General features: G+C 42.0%; 3 protein-coding genes across 3 annotated transcripts; 1 reads left to right on the top strand and 2 right to left on the bottom strand.

The window, feature by feature from the left end:
- The first annotated feature begins 844 nt into the window (after positions 1-844).
- On the top strand, positions 845-7,452 carry LOC306922764 (olfactomedin-like). The gene is made up of 5 exons (XM_079500587.1): positions 845-945; positions 1,552-1,710; positions 2,162-2,374; positions 4,723-4,855; positions 5,598-7,452. Exons 1-5 carry the CDS (start codon positions 892-894, stop codon positions 6,470-6,472), a joined length of 1,434 nt encoding a protein of 477 aa, XP_079356713.1. The 5' UTR covers positions 845-891; the 3' UTR covers positions 6,473-7,452.
- A 1,068-nt stretch (positions 7,453-8,520) lies between these two features.
- polr2c (RNA polymerase II subunit C) lies at positions 8,521-13,308 on the bottom strand. Its single transcript, XM_079501546.1, has 9 exons — positions 13,065-13,308; positions 11,278-11,327; positions 11,130-11,198; positions 10,865-10,917; positions 10,629-10,757; positions 10,145-10,196; positions 9,814-9,982; positions 9,491-9,565; positions 8,521-9,014 (listed from the first exon to the last, which is right to left on the bottom strand). Exons 1-9 carry the CDS (start codon positions 13,148-13,150, stop codon positions 8,870-8,872), a joined length of 828 nt encoding a protein of 275 aa, XP_079357672.1. The 5' UTR covers positions 13,151-13,308; the 3' UTR covers positions 8,521-8,869.
- Positions 13,309-13,617: 309 nt separating this feature from the next.
- coq9 (coenzyme Q9 homolog) lies at positions 13,618-19,451 on the bottom strand. Its single transcript, XM_079501545.1, has 9 exons — positions 19,293-19,451; positions 18,373-18,631; positions 17,582-17,717; positions 16,929-17,071; positions 16,763-16,847; positions 16,498-16,602; positions 15,600-15,755; positions 14,604-14,657; positions 13,618-14,249 (listed from the first exon to the last, which is right to left on the bottom strand). Exons 1-9 carry the CDS (start codon positions 19,348-19,350, stop codon positions 14,214-14,216), a joined length of 1,032 nt encoding a protein of 343 aa, XP_079357671.1. The 5' UTR covers positions 19,351-19,451; the 3' UTR covers positions 13,618-14,213.
- Between the last annotated feature and the right edge of the window lie 459 nt (positions 19,452-19,910).

Consider the following 19,910-nt stretch of genomic DNA (forward strand, 5'->3'; position numbering starts at 1 on the left):
ACACCGAGCGGTGAGCAGAGGGGGAAGAAACAAAATCACACTCATGTCATGTGAAGTGAGGGGCACCCATGTGTGGTTGCCACTTGACATCACGGTGGGCATGCTGATTTCAGGTTGCCCTTGAATAAGACATTAAAAGTCCATAGACTTGACACCATGTCTGTGGGCACTGTGGGCCACTCATTAAAAATAAATGATTAATACATAAAACGATTTGTATTGTTGAAGTATTTCTACCATATAACGCAACCTTCGTTCAACTTTGACCCCTCTGTCACATTAACTATTGTTTTGTGCTGCTGATGGCACAACAAATAGAGTACAAATGTAACCAAATGTAACATGTTTCCATGTGTACACTTTCAGAGTTATACAAAATGATAAATACACTCTGATGATTTTACTGTACTGTATCAATTTGAATTGTCATTAAAAACTCAATATGTAATCCAAAATATTCTAACAAAAGCCACATAATTTGATTTTATACAGCCTATGTATCAATCTCTTTCAGGATTCAGAATGCAATGGATGTCCTGTATTTCATAATAAGGGAATCTGCATGATATTGCTAAACTATTTCCATAGGAAGTGAGGAATCTGATCATTTCCTGTTTGTAACTCACACACAAACATTCTGCTTTATTTTTTTGTTTCACATCCACAATGACTGTTTGTGTAACTATAGATGACACAGCATAAATCACGAATATGTGTGTGTGTGTGTGTGTGTGTGTGTGTGTGTGTGTGTGTGTGTGTGTGTGTGTGTGTGTGCGTGCGTGCGTGCGTGCGTTAGCTTATATGTTCCTGTATTGAGAATGAGAGAGGAATGAGAAGTCACGTTTTAATGTAGTGTTGTCTTCCTCTCCTCAGATTCAGTGTGAAGTAACAATGGCTCCGATGCAGACCGTGCTCCTGCTCCTACTGATGCTCATGTCATCCCCAGTGAGTAACAACTGATATTCTAAACCCATTCAGACAAATGTCTTCTCAATCCTGTAATAGTTTTCTGGAAATATCAGCGTGCTCAAACTTTTCCATGTCAAGGACCCAAAAATTATAATGTAAATTATTTGTATATCTGCTATATTTTGAATAGCCAACGTATAAAATATGCGGTTAAAGTGGTTACAATTATATTTGTGACGCTATATTAAAATAAAATGGTGCATTTATATAGCGCTTTTATCCAAGGCGCTTTACATATAGATTGTGCATTACATTCACCCATTCACAACACACATTCATACACCTATGGTGGAGGAAACCATGCGAGGCACCAATCTGCACATCGGGAGCAAGCGAGTTCAGCGTCTTGCTCAAGGACACACTAACTCTGGGGGAGCCTGTGATTAAACCAGGAACCTACCTCACGGTTCCCATCCGGCTGCACTACCGGCCACTCTATCCCTGAGCCACTAAAATGTGTTTTTTGCAAACTTAGCCTACTTACTCCTTTGCTATATATTTCTTTTACGTTCGACAGTGCAGGTCCGTGGATCATAGCACACAATGTCAATATTCATGGAGTTGCTTCTTTGTACACCACAGGGAGACAGCCATGCCCAGCGTGTCGATGGGCAGGAGAAGGACGGCACGTGTGTGTGTCCCGTGAACGGCAGCATGTGGATGTTCCCCGTCACAAAGTACGAGAACGTCCAGGATCAGGTCAAGAGCTGCGAAAACTCCTTCAATACACGACAAGATAAGGTGATCAAAACCTCCTCGACCCTGAACCGTAAAAGAGTACACTGATTTATATTTGGGACATGTAAGGTGCAGAAGTGATTTATTTGGTTATTTTGTTAAAATAATGTTGAATAGCTGCTAATAGAATTTTTTTTCAGTAACAGACGTCTCCCTGTCTCTCCAGCTCTCTACAGAAAATGCATCTTCGGGTCGAAATACAATTTTTTATCCAATCAGGATAGAGAACTCATACAATATAGGATAAATAAGTGATAACAAGCATTTTTCCTCTATACGTGGGGGGGGGGGGGGGGGGGACTAGATCATATAAACGTCCCGTGGTTGCGTACCTGTGAGCGTCCCCCACTCTGGGCAGTTAATCAACCAACCAATTATTTGGGAAATTTCTGCTTCTGTGGCCTTTCAGACAAACCCCCTGGAGTTCACTAATTCTGTGTGTGTTCCTCCTAAGGTGAGAGTGTCCAGAGAGCGTCTGCCTGGGATCCAGGCTCTGTTCCAGAACCTGACAGCCCGTCTCGTGCCCTTCCAGTACCTGCAGAACATGGGCCTATATTCTGCGCTGCACCTGGGCCAGCTGGGCCAGGAACTGGAGCAGCTGGAGATGGACATCAGCTCCATCCACACGGCGAAGCCCACTGACGAGACGCACAGACTCTCAGAGGAGGTACGGCAGAGCTTTGCAGAACTCAACCAAGGGTGTGGTGGAGCAATAATATAAGACAGCTATATAGCGCTGAAGTCCTGACGTCACTCGCTCATCCCCTGGTTCATGGAAGTTTTTCCTCAATTGTCTCATATAACCATTGTGGTCCAAAAATAAACAAACTGTCTCTGCGATATTGTCGGGGAGGTGTCTCTGTATCGTTTATGACAGTCCGTTTCTAGCGAAAATGTAACTAATTCAACAGCAGTAACAATAGCGTTTTCTCTCAGTCAGTTGATTCTTCATATCCATATGAGTGAAACGGGGGATGATTTGTTTATTTTTCAAACACAGTTCTTATATGAGGCGATCTAAAATCCCCCTATGGGGATTACAATGCAAATAAAAATGACGCCTTCTACCGATATTGACGTCAGACTTCGGTGCTCTGTCTATACTAGCTGAATTAGCTTTTTATTTTTGTAATGATGAAATTGCCTGTGTAGTGTGTGAAGATTATCTAACTATAAATGCACCAAGTCTCTGTGTGTACATCTGTACGTCTGTAATCCACGTAATTCTAGAACCGTTCACCCCACGACTTCAAATTCGACACACACGTTCCACCCGGTCTGACCCACGGTTGTCCAGAACCGCCCCAAAAAGTCCTGCCCGGCAGCCCGGGCTCTGGACAGGGCCCCTGCAGCCAGTGTCCATATATGGAGCTGGCCAGTTCTGACATCATTCTGATGTCCCATGTCTGCATAGACTCCATATTTGGGCATGCCTAAAGAACTCTATATATGGGCATAAAAGGGACACAGACATAATAGCTGGGTGGGGCATTAATTTCCAACTTGCATCGTTCCATGTAGGCCAGTGCCCAACGGGCACCGCTGAGGCCCCACAGGCACCGCTCTAGTGTAACAAATAAACCAGAGTCATTATTTTAAGTAGTGGAAGACAATTAGCAAGCAGCAGTAGGGTTTATGTCGGTAAGGATGCAAGGAGTAGAGGTGGCAACGGCGAAGTAATATAAATACCAGGGTCAACTATACAAAGCAATTGACCTTATGCACACCGCTGCCATCTTGCCCGCAAGGTGGTAATGGTGCAATTACCCATTGACAGCCCATTCATCCAAACAGAAAAGTCCTATCTGATTGGATTAAACAACGTCAAACTCAGCAGCTGTACGAAAAGCTTGAATTATCCTCTTTTTTTCTTTTTTTTTATAATATTTATTTTATTTGGAAAAAGCAGTACAGTATAGACAGCATTTCTATTTATACATAGGACACAAGTGCAATTCCCAGGATTTTTTTTTCACCCCTCTTCCCTCCCTCCCCCCTCATCCCCCCTCCAAGTGGCTCCATCTCCAATGTCTCTGTATAATCCTCGCTTTCTTCAGATGGACTACATATGGCATCAAGTCAACACTTAACAGGGGCAACAGGGCAATATCACTTCAGAGTGTACATTTCAGGAGAAAAAGAAGAAAGAGTGGGCAGAAAAAGAAAAAGACAAAAAAACAACAACCAAGAAAACAAAAGTATTTACATTATTGCTGATGGGAACAAAAACAAAACAGCTTTGGACTTCGACCATCATTTTCTATAAAGATCATAGAATTATCCTCTTTCTATCTGCAAAGTGTTTGTTTCATAAAAATCCACTGTAGACATGTTATGAGCTACTTCCTGTCTAGAAGTTCCTTGAAGATGATTATTTTTGTCAGAGCTTGGAAGCGCTCGTTATCAGTAAAGCGACCTCCTGCTCATGCCTCCTGCATGCATTATGTACAAATTCAAAACAGCTGGTATACGCATGGGCCGTTGAGTGATATTCAACGAGCGCTTCCAAACTCCAACACCAAAATCCAAAATCACCTGCAAAGAATTTCTTGACAGGAATTAGCTCATAACATGTCTACAGTGGACTTTTATGAAACAAACACTTTGCAGATAGAAAGAGCTAGATTCAAGCTTTTCGTGCAGCTGCAATGTTGGTGAGTTTGACGTTTGGTTAATACAATCAGATAGGACTTTTCTATTTGGATGAACCGGCTGTCAATGGGAAAATGCACCATACAGTAATTACCACCTTGCTGGCAAGATGACAGCGGTGTGCATAAGGTCAGTGGGAGAAGAGAGGTGGAGAAGAGAGTGCACTCAGCGCAGGAAGGGTGAAATGGAGGACAGATTGAGATGGAAGCTGCATGCGATGGCAGTGAGACCAGCGGTGCTGTACGGATTGGTAACGGTGGCACTGACGAAAAGATAAGAGATGTGTCATAATTGAAGTGTGTGTGTGTGTGTGTGTGTGTGTGTGTGTGTGTGTGTGCGTGTGCGTGTGCGTGCGTGTGTCAGGTGGGTAAACTGCGGAACGATGTAAAGAGGATGCACCGTTCGGACAACATCAACATGAAAAGCGTCAGAGTCAAACTGCGTACTTTGAAGAACGGAGTTAATTCCTGTCGAACGATCCCCAAAGACTTCAAAAGTAAGCACACTTTTATAGTACAGGATTTTTGTGTAAGAAAATAGGAAACATCATACAATAGGCCTATATATTTGCCTCTGAGATGTAGTGGAGTAGAAGTAAAAGTATTGAAAATTGAAAATACTCCAGTAAAGTAACAGTACCTCAAAATTGTACTTAAGTACAACTTACTTTCAAGTTCAAGGGGCCAACAGCCTGGAATAAACTCCCATTACATCTTAGACAGGCACCCTCCGTAGCCATATTCAAAGCACAGCTCAAGACCCACCTTTTTACTCTTGCCTTTAGTTGAGTTTTTAAACGTGTTTGTTCTTACTGCCTTGCCTGTTTTACTGCTGTTTTTTGCTCTTTGCTATTGTTTTGTATTGTCTTAAGGCCACTGTGTTTTTGCTTGCTTAATTGTTACTTTACGTTTCTGTTTTCTGTTTCTGTTTTGCCCTGTAAAGCACTTTGCGTTGCATTTTATGACATGAAAGGTGCTATATAAATAAAGTTTATTTATTATTATTATTAAAAAAAGATTAAACAAGAGAACATGTATACTATATGCAATGCATATGCAGTTGTTATTTAGACCAAAAGGGAATATAGGCTGAAGCCTTAGCTTATAATGACTACCCTTTTAATATTAAATAATAATCAAGGTGAAAAAAGAAACAACAAGAGCACAAAAACTTGAATACAATACTTCACGCCACTGCACCTGACCCTCGTAACCTCTCCTACCTCCCATTAACCCCAGGCTCGCAGTGCCTCAAGGGCCTCATAACCAACATCAGTGACCCCGTGGTGACCAAGATCGGCGTCTACCAGACTAGCTACCAGTCCGGCTCCTGGGGCAAAGAGGCCGACGGCAACAGCCCAGCAGGAGTAAAAGACACCTACTGGCTCATGCCTCTGATTAGCAGCAACGCGTGGAGCAACAAACTGCGCATGTACAGGTCGCACAAAGATCTAATGGCCGAGTCCAATTACAGAGACGTCTCCTTCGCCCCATCCTACACGCACAGCAACGCCGCCGAGGGTCCGAGCGCCGTCCTCTATGGCAACGCCCTTTACTACCACTGCTACAATTCTGCCGACGTGTGCCGCTCCAACCTGACGGACACCAAGGTGACCAGGGTGACTCTGCCCGGGACGGGCGTAGGCTTCAGCAACAAGTTTCCGTACTGTTATTACAACTGCCGAGTGTACAGCGACGTGGACGTGGAGGCAGACGAGACGGGGCTGTGGGCCATCTACGCCACGGCCGGTAACCACGGCAACCTGGTGGTGAGCCGGCTGGCCTGGGACGGGGAGAAGAAGCTCAACGTGACGCACACCTGGGAGACGCAGCTGTTCAAGAAGGCGGTGAGCAGCGCCTTCATGGCCTGCGGCGTGCTGTACGCCACCCGCTACGTGAGCGAGTATCGTGAGGAGGTCTTCTATGCCTTCGACACCGCCACGGGCAAAGAGGACAACGGCCTGGCCCTGCCCCTGGAGAAGGTGGCTCCAGGAGTGGCCAGTCTGAGCTACAATCCCACTGATAAGCGGATCTACATGTACAACGATGGCTACTTACTGGCTTACCAAGCCGAGTTCTCCAGTTCTCGCGCAACTGGGCCTACATACTACTAGGCATCTTCAGCATATGAGCATAGAACGCCTTCTTGCGACACTCTGCATCCAATTTAGTATCTGTAGACCTGTTGATTTATGTACTGCAGCTTATCAATGATCTCTTGCCAACCATCCATCCATCCATCCATCTTCAACCGCTTATCCGGAGTCGGGTCGTGGGGGCAACAGCTCCAGCAGAGAGCTCCAGGGGGATCCGAGGCGTTCTAAGGCCAGTTTGGAGATATAATCCATCCATCTGGTCCTTCCAGTGCATGGGACGTGCAACAAGGACCTCCCTAGGGAGACACTCGGGAGGCATCCTAAGTTCTGATAAATTACATTATAATATTCAACAAAAAAAATGAAGTACCTAAAAAAACTACCGGTAGGCCTATGTGCAAGAACTGAGGTGCTTGAAAACAATGGTTCTCAAGCACCTCAGCAATGGCAACAATGGTTCCTTGAGGTTGATGGTGTTCCCTAGACTTTTTTTTTTTTTTACACTATTCCAAGTGGGGGTCCCGTGCCAAATACAATACAAATATACAGTAATACAATTTGGGGGTACTTGACATGAAACTGTGTGAGAAGCTGAGAACCGTCAAATAGTTGTCAAAATCAAAGCTAAATTGAAGTTGATGTGCAAAGATATATATCCCACACAAACTCAGACACACATGTCCACAAAAAGGCATAATGATTTTTAAAAAAGCAGTGATTATCACAACACACACACACACACACACACACACACACACACACACACACACACACACTGACAGGGACAGGCAGCTGGCACAGAAACAGTGGTTTGTGATAGCTTCTGTCGACTGTCGAGTTTAACTGTGACAAAGTGGGTTTGGGTGAATGGGTGCAATGCTTGCTGCGTACAGTAGGAGGCTCTATAACCACACACACTGCAGGCGAGGACAGATGTTCACGTGTGCCTGCAGGGGTTCTACATCTTTAAAATCAAGTGGTTAAAAAGAGAACCTGTTTTGAAAGGATTATCATTTGTTGTTTGGCAATGTTGTTAATCTTTGTTTCTTTGTGTTCGAAGGTTTTCAACCTAATTGAAACGACCAGCCAATCACCAACAATGAAGCCAACACTGAGCTTAAAAGTTGGAAAATAAAAAATCATTGGATTGAGTTGGAAATTGGAGTTGCGTCCTTTTGTCCTTTGGAGTGGAACAGAGTTGAACTTTACAGTTACCTTGTCTAAAGTCTAACCCTTTGTAATTTGTCAGTGTTTCCACCTGTGTCCTTTTAGTCCCCCAGCCTATCCTAGTGTTGATTGTCTCCACCTGAACGACGGCCAGGCAGCTCCACATACCACAAGCAGCCATCCAGTCTGAGTAGAATGGGTATAGCTGCTGAGTCAAATAGAAATTATATCAATTAGACCCATAATGATATATTTTCATTCTTAATTCAGTTTATTAGAACGAACGATCCAGCCCAGACCAGGTAGCATGCAGGATGGTACGCTACGCAAACTGTCATGCAAGATCAATGCAAGTGCAGTTCCCTCTACCTCCAGCTGGCTGCCACCAATATCGTTACAATATTATACAATGGAATGTCTAAAGTAAAAGTATTACTGTACCACGAAGAGAAACTGTCCAGTTAAAGTAGGCTTATATTTTTAACACAGTTCCGTAAAGGTCACTTATTATCCGTCTTCAAACTATTTTTTATTTATTTTGCATTTCAAACTCTGCATTAATAGCAAGACAGTGAGGTAGAATATTTTGAAGCAGGGCCCATGCACATTTGAGCACTTGACTTCAAAGTGTGCTATACTGTAGTATGTCTTCTTATTTTCACTTTTGATAACATTCTTAATTTGGTATTGTGAAAGTGCTATACAAATACTTGTATTATGTTGAGGACCCAAACAAGTTTTACTCTGTCTAGTCACATTTTGTAAGTACATTTTGTACAATAATAAGACATCCTAATCTAAAGATCTTGACCTAGGCTGGACTTTTATGTGTGATTTTAAACTGAATAAACGCATACTTATTTTGATCAAAATGAATGGAATATTTTAATTTCCTTCAATCGGTAAACAACTATACCAGGTCTGATAACAACATTGAAACAAAGGACACATTAAATGGAACTGTTTTTTTCAATCATAATTTTGTAGCATGTTTAGCCATATCTGCTAACACTTAAGCATGACCAAACAAACAAAAGAACACTGTCAATTGCAATCTGGCCGTTGATGGTTGATCAGCATTCAAACTAGAGATGAATGCTTTCTGAATTACAGCCCTTTGCTCAGAGGAAGAGCCCTCAAAGCCCCATTATGCTGTATAATTTTGCGTGGGTGTTTGCACATAGAAAATAGCCGATCGGTTATCTTTGGTGAGCAACACCTACGTGCAAGTAAAATATGAGTCAGGCTTCAGTTGATGGTGAGAACGTCGCTCTGGATCTCATGGCTGAGCTGGGTCTGTAGGTCACTCAGCTTCTTTTTGAGCACGGCTAGCGCTGACATTACAATGGTCTCTGGTCGTAGAGAGCCGCACGACTCCACATTATAGTAGAACCTGTCAGGGTAAAGGTTGCAGATGAGGAGTTGTTAATAGTTTTTAGAACAACATAATCGTGACAAGCTCAGTATATTCTTATTTGTTGTACTTGTAATAAGTTGTGTATTAATGTGTCTCGTCATCAACGTAACTTTCCTGTTCTACCCTGGATTTGAACGTGGGTTTGTTTTGCTGGTCTCACCTAGACACGTCTCAATAAAAAGCAGGGGGACCAAATACAACCGACCCAATGTATTTAAGTTCTATTCATAATTTCATATTGTATTAACATACTCAACCATACAAATTTGACGGTGCCTGTTGGGCACTGGCCTACTTGGATCACCATATAACACCATAAATACAACCTACTGTATGTTCACATCACAACATTACTGTATGTGTGTGGTCTGACAATCTGAGGTTTAAATGAGTTCTACTCTGTATGTTGAGTAACATTCTAATACCCAGGAGGAGAGGAGCAGATATCTTACCTTTCTGGTTTTCCATTTGGATCGTAGGGGGCCTCCACATCATCATCCTCAATCTCAGAGTATTCACTCTTTGGCCTGGGGATCACAGTTATGTCAGTCCAGTCAAAACACATGTTGCATTCTATTATTATTCAAATAGTCTTCATTCTGTATAACATTTATGCTTCGCCACATCAGGCATGGCACATTTTAGAACAATTCAAATTCAGGAGTTCAGAATGAACATTAAAAAAAAAATAAGAGAGAAAGAAATTACAGTGCAGAATAAGAAACCTCAATAAAATGCACTGGCAAGTGGTAAAAACAGAAAAGATGTAACGCACCACTCCTCAGGTCGTGGGTACACTGTGTGTCTCAGTGCATTGTCCGGGTCATACTCAAAGGACACCCCTGCTGTGGGATTCCACTTGGCATGCTCCTTGCCAAAGCCCTTCTTGGCATAGGCCCTCAGACGCAGTTCCTGACCCTTACGAAGCTTGACCAGTAAAATGTCTGTGGAGGTGATGAAGATCAAAGCGAGGGGAGGGGAAGGACAGTGCGTATGGAATTCAGGGCAAAAGAGGTAGTAGGGCGAGATCAGATGAAACCATACAGTATAGTGAACTTATAGAAGAGCAAACGATTGGAGTGTAACAGAGAAGGAATTAAGCTTACCATCCTGTTCAACATAGTCATTGGGATCATTGTCTCGATTCCTGGAGGTCACCTGTGAAACACAACATAAACTACTGCAGTGATTCCCAAACATTGTGTCGTGGGCCCATTTTTAATGGGGCACGAGAAAACATCCCTTTCTTGTTTTGTTCGTTTCCTACAAAATCGATACATTATTTCAAAATATTTTCAAGTAATAATTTCAGAAAGAAACAACAGATCTAGAAGCTCTCAACGTGTTATGACACAAGCTTGAGTACAGACATCAAATTTCTCTTTTCGGTCTCAAGCTAAAGGTTTGGGAACAAAACCTCTTAGCCTTTTTGAACTAACTTTTAACATTCAATCTGGCATCGCTGTTACGAGCATGTCATTATAGGCAAAAATAAATAATTGCAGATCTACAAGTTCACAAACCCTTCACCGTGCGATGAGAGTTTCACCGTGCTTTATTGACCCGGTACAGCAACTGAGAAGCACTCACAGGTATGACTCTGGGATTGTTGGACAAGAGGTCACGAGAGGTGACGTGACGAGTCTGGTCCTCTGTACATCGAACATCCAAGGTCAACTCAACAGAGCACTCTGGACAAAAGTCATCACATGTGCAGTCCTGGATGTGATTAAAAAAAAGCATGTTCGCTACTAAGAGAATAAATATCAAGACCGTCCAAAATCATAATTTGTGTTTTTTTTGTACAATTATTTTGAGACCCTTACCCTAGAATATTGCATTTTGTCCACAACGTCATCACTGGTCAGTGGTATAAGGCCTGAACACACACACACACACACACACACACACACACACACACACACACACACACACACACACACACACACACACACACACACACACACACACACACACACACACACAATGTATTTATGTCCACACAAAGGAGATGCATACAAGGACACAAATAGTAAAGGTGCAGTAGAGTTACACACTGTTTTCATGGTACAATAGGCATATATCACATACCTACTCTATGGGCAATGAACTCATCGTGAATTACAGATGAATTGGCATCGATCTGGATCCAGTCGATAGCTGAAATGAAAGTCATGCATGTTAAGCCACAAAGTAGTCATGGCATGTAACAAGTTTCCTCCACTGAAGCAAATCTTACCTATTGTGGCAACCTCTGCCATGAAAACTCGCCGTATGGAATTTGTCATCCTGAAGATCACAAGAAGAGCATATTATGGATTTAGCTGCCAAAGGCGTTGCCAGTGGTAAACCGTTTAACCAGTGCAGCAAATTACCTTTAGCCTGGGTTCCAGCCTGATTAGCTGAGTTTCACATTTTAATTTCCGCAGAACGCAGCGAATCAGGCTAGGAACCCAGGCTAAATTACCTTTGCTGTACAATAAGATAAATCATTTAGTTACATTAGTACTCTCTCATATGTAAATTAACACTCAGGATTGTACCTGCGACCAATTGGCCTTTAATAACCTAAAAGTTTAATCTACAGTCCAGTGATTTTCAACCAGTGGTCCCGGGGACCACAAATGCAGTGGTCATTGAGGGGGTTCCAGGTGGTCCCCAGCTACATGATGGAAAGTTGGTAACCAAATGGACCCTTATAGAACTATAACTCTAGACGGGCGGCTGTGGCTCAGGAGGTAGAGCAGGTCGTCCAATGATCCATGGGTCGGCGGTTCGAATCCCGGCTCCTCCTGTCTACATGTCGAAGTGTCCTTGGGCAAGACACTGAACCCCAAATTGCTCCCGATGTGCTGGTTGGTACCTTGCATGGCTTCCGCTGCAATCGGTGTATGAATGTGTGTGTGAATGGGTGAATGTAATGCACAATCTATGTAAAGCGCCTTGGATAAAGGCGCTATATAAATGCACCATTTACCATTTACCATTTAGAGTGTGTAAAAATGAAACCAAATGGACCCGTTTCATTTACACTCACATTAGAGAATGTAAATACTTGTTATTTTGATCAATGTTTGCCTGTTATGTCTCGTCAATACAGCATGGAATGTGGAGGCGAATGTGGACACATGCTAAATGACTAGTTAAGTTACACACTACATTTTCCGTTTCAGAAGATCATAGTAAAAGGTCTTGAAAGCGCAGTCGTTGCTGTATGTTTCTTCAGTAAGCTGCAGTGCTAATGATAGCCGTTGATTGATTGATTGATTGAGAAATGTATTAACAGTTTGCAGAATTACAGTACATTTAAAGCACAAACTCAATACAAAGGCTGTTAACTGTGAATGGACGACCAATTAAGCATTACACTCGTTTACAACAGGGTCCACCATGTTCAATTCATCAAAACAATTAGAGACGTACAAATAGACACTTCTATATAGACAAAGAACAGAACAGAAATTCATCATAATGGAGGTAAAAAGGGAAAAGAAACATATACAGTGAGGGGAAAGGGGATTCAGATTTTTGGGGGCCAGTTTCGAATTGCAGCCATCCGTAGGTGCCCTTTGAGAGCGGTTTTGAAGGAGTCAAGGGATTCGCATGTCTTAATGACTGTTGGTAGGGCGTTCCACATTTTGGTGGCATAGGAGCGAAAATAATTTAGTCCCTCGTTTGTGCCGAATCTGGGTTGTACATGGTTCGTTGCCCTCCCTCTGGTGTTGTGGGTGTGGACTTCGTTAAGATTAAGGAAGTATCTAGACAGGTACATGGGTATCTTGGTTAGCTATTAAAACACAGTTGGACAGTGATCGCGCTTACAGTGATCGCGCTTGATTGATTGAAAAATGTATTAACAGTTTGCAGAATTACAGTACATTTCAAGCACAAACTCAATACAAAGGCTGTTAACTATGAGTGGACGACCAAATTAAGCATTACACTTGTTTCCAATAGGGTCCACAATGTTCAATTCATCATGCTTACAGAGCGAAATAAATAAATAAATACACTGTATATACTCACGCCAGGTCGGTGTTCTCAATAATAAACTTGACATTCTCGTCTGTTAATTCTGTAATTTTCACCGTTGGTTGGTTAGCATACGGCATGACTTGAATAAAATGAATACAACTTGGTATAAACAGAATGTTTGCTTCCCTGGCAGTGGCTGTGTGTGTAGTGCGGAAAGTACGCACGCCACTGCGCGTTACAAAAGGTTCGCAATGATTGGCTGTTGGCTCACAAATATTTTATATCCGGGTGAAATAAGTTGAAATAAGTTTCTGAATGACACAATATTTCATCACTTTCATCTTATGCAACACAGGCTGAATCATCAATATATAACCCTGTTTATTTTCTTAGAACATTTACATACATTCAGAAGATGTGGAAACCCTATTTGATGAGAGAAGAAGTGCACGCATACTCAGTAATCCACTGTAGTGTCCAGGACAGGTGCAGGATAAACCATTAACGTCAATAAAATGAAGACTCTACAGTACACCGTGCTAATAAAATGAAGACTCTACAGTACACCGTGCTAATAAAATGAAGACTCTACAGTACACCGTGCTAATATGCTCCCACTGTTTATTGCAAGTTCAATGTTTCGATCAAATCTAGATCAGAATTATTTCTTAGACAAAGACTTAAATATGCATTTTATCAAACATACAAAAATAAATGGAAATGAAACGGTTTATTGAGAGTTAAAGACTATCAGCCTCTCAGCCAATGACAAATCCATTATAAATCTTTATATCCTTGTTGTTTGTTTTACAAAAGGGAAAATAACCTGGCATAGATGGAGAGGGGAAATCTATCAATGCCAGCGTTTTGGCAAATGACCAAAAGACATTTTGGGCCTGGGTATCAGCCTGATTCGCTGTGCTCCGTGGACTGGAGTAGCAGGTGACAAAACGGATCCACGGAAGGCAGCGAATCAGGCTGGAACCCAGGCTAAAAAGCCAGGCCTCTATGGCACACTATAGGTGGCCTTTACCCTGATGAATAAAAACCTTCAAAACGAAAAACTTGAATCTACATACAGTACTACACATAAGAGACGGGTGCCTGAGCTGCAGTGAACACAGGGATATTGCACTTCAAATCATACACAATAAACAAGATAGGTAGGATCAGAATGACTTGACAGTGTGATGTTTTACATCATCGTCTCTGATTAATTCCTGTGAGGTTCTTCAGCTGCAGAAAGAGTGTAAAATATACAGTAGGTCAATATACATACATATTTTTTTAAAGTCATGACTTTGTAACCAATGATCACGTGTACATGCAAATACTTTTCTTTTACACTGAATCACTGTGTATAAGAGAGTGCCTATACTGGGTGGGAACATTAGCTGAAAACAGCAGATCTACAAGCTCACAAATCACAATCCATCAGACGTGTTGCGAGCTTGTAGATCAGCTAATTTAGGTGAAGATGTTTGGTGTAAAGGAAATAAATTAGGATTTACAGAGTCCTGGGGGACCGAGGTCAACTAAGACAAGTACATAGGGTTTAACTAAAACATGACTCTTTTAAAGGAAACCTACTGTTACTGCAGCCCCCATCAGTCCTTGAATCACTGCTTCGCCAGTTGCCTGCACCTATTGAATGGAATAAAATACCACCGTCATATAGCTTAATCCATTGAGACCTGGAACGCATCCATGTCACGTTAGCGTTTAACCACATTAACCATTAACCCATTTTGGGCGGGAACCCCTTTTGGTGTTTTAAACATTATGTTATAATTTAGCTATTGAAAAATAGCAGACCTACAAGTTCATAGCGCGCCACTCGGTGGCGCGCTATGAACTTGTAGGTCTGCTATTTTTTTTAAATCGTTAAAATGTGCCTTTTTCTTTCCGAAAATTGTCATGATTTAGAAAACTTTTTTTTTAAAATTTCGACGTCAGGCCTGAATGGGTTAAGGCTTATACAGCATAGGGCCTATTGTCATATCGCATAGGCCCAGGGGTGCCCAAAAGATCATGATCGACCAGCAGATCACATGACATTCCCCTAAAAATATGATTTAATTTGAAATATAATAAATAAATAAAAACTATTTTTACTTTTGGCATCTGCCACTTGAATTAAGTTGACTTGATTGATATCAAAAAGGGCCTGTCAGCTCAAACCCACAATGCAATACTGTGTTTTCAAGAGTGTTTCACAAGAACTTCAGTAGTAGTTATATACAAGAAAACCCTTCCAATTCCATTTCCTCCCCTCTATTTCCCATTCCAAGTGTGTTTGTCTTATGTAACACCATCGCCGCTATTCCAAAGTCCCCTCAGGTATTTTTTTTTACCATTTTCAGAAATGGGATACTATTTATTTTAATGGATAGATCTGGTTGAGCCGGTCATTTTGAAAGTAGCTTTCAAAAGTAGTTCTCAAGTCAAAAAAGTGTGGTCAGCCTTGGCATAGGGCTTAATTGTGAGGCAGTGTGGCTCACAAACAAGCCCACTTATCTCCTGAAGTGAGATAAGTTATCTCTATGACACTTCTTCCTGTAGGATGTGTTTGTTACATGATTGTACCTGTTTTGCCGTGGAAGCCATGTTGTTTAAATCCTGAATGCGGTTGTCAAGAAAGTTCCAGGTATCCTGGAAATCTGGGGAGGAATCCTGAAGCATCACAAGCTCTGTAGTGTTAAAGATGCCTGTGAGTGCTGCCCGTTTTGTGTACCAGTTCATCTACAAAAGACAGAGATTATATGTAAGACAATGAGGTAGGTAAAACCAGTAAGACGCCCTGAGGGCGAGCGCTGGCACTGCTGGGCGAGTGCTGGCACTTTGGCATGGGGGGGTCAGATCAACATATGGAATGAATTCTGTACTGGCCAGATATGGAGCATGTCTTGAATGTACAGGGTTTGATGAGGTCAGATCAACATATGGAATGTCAGAACATGTCACGAGGCGTGATGGACTGACAAGTGACAATCATATATGGAGGCGTGACGAATTGACGGACAGACAGACAGGTTTTCATAGTAAGCAACAAGTATAATGTGGTAGCTGGATAATAAACAGAAAGAGATTGACACAATTATAATTATAGATATAGAATTCTCATTTGCCGCTGCAGTTCATTAGAGTGACCTGTAGTGACTACTGGCCAATCACAGTCTTTTCTGGAACTTATCAATTCAAAGTTATTTGTGTTATTGGCAAGAGAAAACAATTGGCCTACCGAACGTCCCCTTATGTGACGCATGCCTTTCTGTCTATGATTAGAATACAGCAACACAGTAGTGTCTATGGTAGTAAACATCACAACACAACAAAAATAAAGAGTTTAAGGTGTCGGTGGGTAAGTAGAGTTAACCTGGGAAGTGGCAGGCCGGGCATTGCTGGGGTTGTGATGAAAGGGAGAGAGGAAAGTGTGAGTGGGAGAGAAGGTTCTATGATCATGTGGATGATGTGGTCCACTCACATCTGTGGACCGGTCCCCAGCGTAGTACCAGATATCATCTACCAGGTTGGACAGGTGCTTCAGGCTGTCAGGGATGTTGTGAGGGAGCAGGAGGATGCTCATAGCCTGCATGGGGGGGGAAGTATTTATGTAGATGGTGAAAACGTGCAACAAAGTGATACCAATGAACTAGGTGGTCATTTTCCGTCAAGATTAGCTTAAAATATCTTAAATCTGCACATTTAACCGCCCTCTGCGCCCTGTATCGTCATTATGCACAAAGTACCTGGGGCCACTTTTCCATGTATGGAATATGCATCCTCAGTCTGGTCTCCACAGCATCCCTTAGAAAGTCAGCTGTCTCCTTTGGTCTACAAAAGATTTAGTAATTCATAAATTCAATTTGCAAAGAGAAACAAGCAAGGGGTTGTGCGTGTGTGCAGTGCACATACTCGGCATGGCCCAGTTGGACCTGGTTGTGTTGTTCAGCCATTATCTCGGTCAGCTGCGAATTGCATTGGGCAATGAAATGCAAGACCAGGTCTCCAGTACCATTATTGAACATACCAGTGGATGCAGAGGATAGGCCTAGGGTCTGTGGTGAACACAAACAAATACATGTTGTTAGTTTACTTACAATTAATGACTTAAAATAGCACTATTATCTCATACAAACATAATATGCTCATTTACATGGACCATTGGTTCAATTCATAATTTAAAACCTTTGCCTTAATTACAATTAATGAATGATTATTATTTTCTTAATAGTGAATATAGCAGATCTACAAGCTCAAAACACGTCGAAATGCAAAGCGATGTGAGCTTTGTGCTTTGAGCACAAATAACAGAACACAGCTTTGCGCTGTGAACTATGTTCACTATTTTTACATGCCACCATTTTGCAAGTTCTATTTTACGTATTATACTGTAGTGTACAGTGTTAAGTGGTTAATCAGACTAATCGATTTAGTAGATTATAAAAAGCCTATTATATTTTTTTCATGTTAATGTCTGTGGTTGCTTCTCGATTATTCGATCATGCGTCTGTTATTGGTTCTAACTATCGGTTTCGATACATTTTCGGTTAATTGCCCAGACCTACCTCAGCCCCAGCAGCGATGGCTTCCATGGTCCATCCGTGCAGTGGGACAAACTCCAGGGCAGCCGTTAACATACGTCCTTGCAGTTGTTCCTCCGTCTCATATTCCTCCTCCTGCTCTCCACTCTGGTCTTGATAACTGTAAACATTCAACAAACTGCCATTGTTAAGTGCAAGGCGACAAAACATAAGCCTATTCGCTTAAAAAGAACATAATCCATAATTGTAAATATAAGCACATCACGCTATATATATATATATATATATATATATATATATCAAGCAATGAATAATCAATGTTTTTCAACAAATAGACATCTGACCTATATTATTCCCTTGTGGTATTATGATTCACTTATTTTAGCAGACAAAAATAGTTTATTGTAACATACGTTTTAACATACAGTACGTATCTAAGCTACAGATAAGTCGTTCCACATTTTTTTTAACTCTGCATGAAAAGAGAAAGCTTTTTGATGCAGAGGGAGTAAAAGTAAGTAAGTAAAAAGTCAGACAGTTAACTTACTGTATGTCCACAAACTGAGAGATAGACTGAATTTCAATCAAATGCAATTACTACACACAGTCACACAGAAAAAAATATTAGCGAGTTGAACATGCTGCATAATCAATGTGTGTATAAAATGTCACATGTGTAGCAGTTCATTCCCATCTTACATAACAGAAATATTAAATGTTAACCGAACAAAGGCTTCATTATTTTGAGTGGACTAATTAAATAGACCAGGCCATGGGAGGGTGGGTGTCATGCATAAATGAGTTGTGGTCCTGACCTAGTGTTTGACCTGCTGGAAGCCTCCTCGGGATCGGGTGCTGGGTCTGCTGCTGAGGCCTCCTGGGAACCTGCTGTTGTTGTGTCTTGTTCACCAGCGTGACCGTGGTAGTGCTCATGGAAGTTTGTGGATGAGGGAGCAGCAGAGGATGAGGTCTTGTCGGCTTTGGATTCATCCTGAAGTCTCAGTGCTGACGAGTAGAGGCCTCGTCTCAAGGTGTTACACTGATGGGTTGTCACTGTGGTGGGTGCAGCCACCACTGCAACACATAAAGAAAGTCTATCAGACAAGAGGCAAGAGCTAATGTGGCCATAGAAAAGAAATCAGCTACCCTAATACGTGTATAAGACAAGATCAAATATCAGCAATATTGCTCTTTTGCCAAATTGTATAATATATCAGGAAAAATACTTAAATTCTTGATTGCACATGAAAGCTTGCATGCATGTCCATTGAGGGTATACGCCCACATTTGTACGCACCCACTTGTTTGCAGTTTGCACAAGACCATGCCAAGTTTGCCAATGCAAGTTTAAGGTTTACCGACTGAAGCTCACTAACTTTACCAAGATGTACATCGTCTTTCGATTCAATGTATTGCGAAAGTTACAGTTAGTAAAGTAAACACTATAGCGGTTACCTAATCTTGTCCTTCATGATCACCTCTCCCTAAACAACATGTCAAGTTAGCCCCATATGTGCCCTCTCCCTACGCTCATTCTGTAGCTACAGAATGAGCGTAGGGAGAGGGCACATATGGGGCTAATGTCAAGTCGGTTGCTTGCAGTGACATTGATACATTATGCAACCAGCATCAGATTCATGCACAGAGAACAGTCAAAGCATTTAACAGAATAATTCCACGGTGAATTAAACCACGGTAAACTACACCAAGACCTCGCTGGCACTGCTTGTCTTACCACTGCCAAGCCCACGAAGTGTCCTTCCAACCCGCAGTCCTCTCAGCAGAGCCGCCATATCAGCTTCAACTCAAGCTACACACTCAGAGTGCACTGATATGTTGTTTTTTTCTTGAACACAAAGCGTCATTTTTAAGCGACTCGTTTAGTCTCAGTCGACTGGTGATGACTCAAGTGAGCAGTGTTGCCATGTCCGCTTATTACAAGCGACTTTGGGCTTTTTCCCCCTGTGAAGATTGCTTGATTGCTTGATTGCTTGATTGCTTGATTGCTTGATTGCTTGATTGCTTGATTGATGAGTTTGTAAGGTCAAATATCCTGTCTCGTACGGAAGGCGATGGAGTCTCTCGCGAGGAGCCTAGCAAATACTGCTATCCCCCTACCCTCAAGGGCAACAACTACAAATTCTTGTCACGATGACGATGCTAATCGTACATATCCATATATGGAGTTTGTACGTTGACCTGATTTAAACCAGTGGTTTTTTACTTAAACATGTCAAGGGCCCCCAAATTACGGACCCGACCCCCGCATGTACGTGCCAGGGAGTGGGACTAGCCTAAGATTTAGCCTCGTAGATGTATTTTATCGAGAGTCACTCTAAATCTTTGGCTAGGA

This window comes from Electrona antarctica (genome assembly GCF_951216825.1).
Source record: "Electrona antarctica genome assembly, chromosome: 5".
Classification (NCBI taxonomy): Eukaryota; Metazoa; Chordata; class Actinopteri; order Myctophiformes; family Myctophidae; genus Electrona; species Electrona antarctica.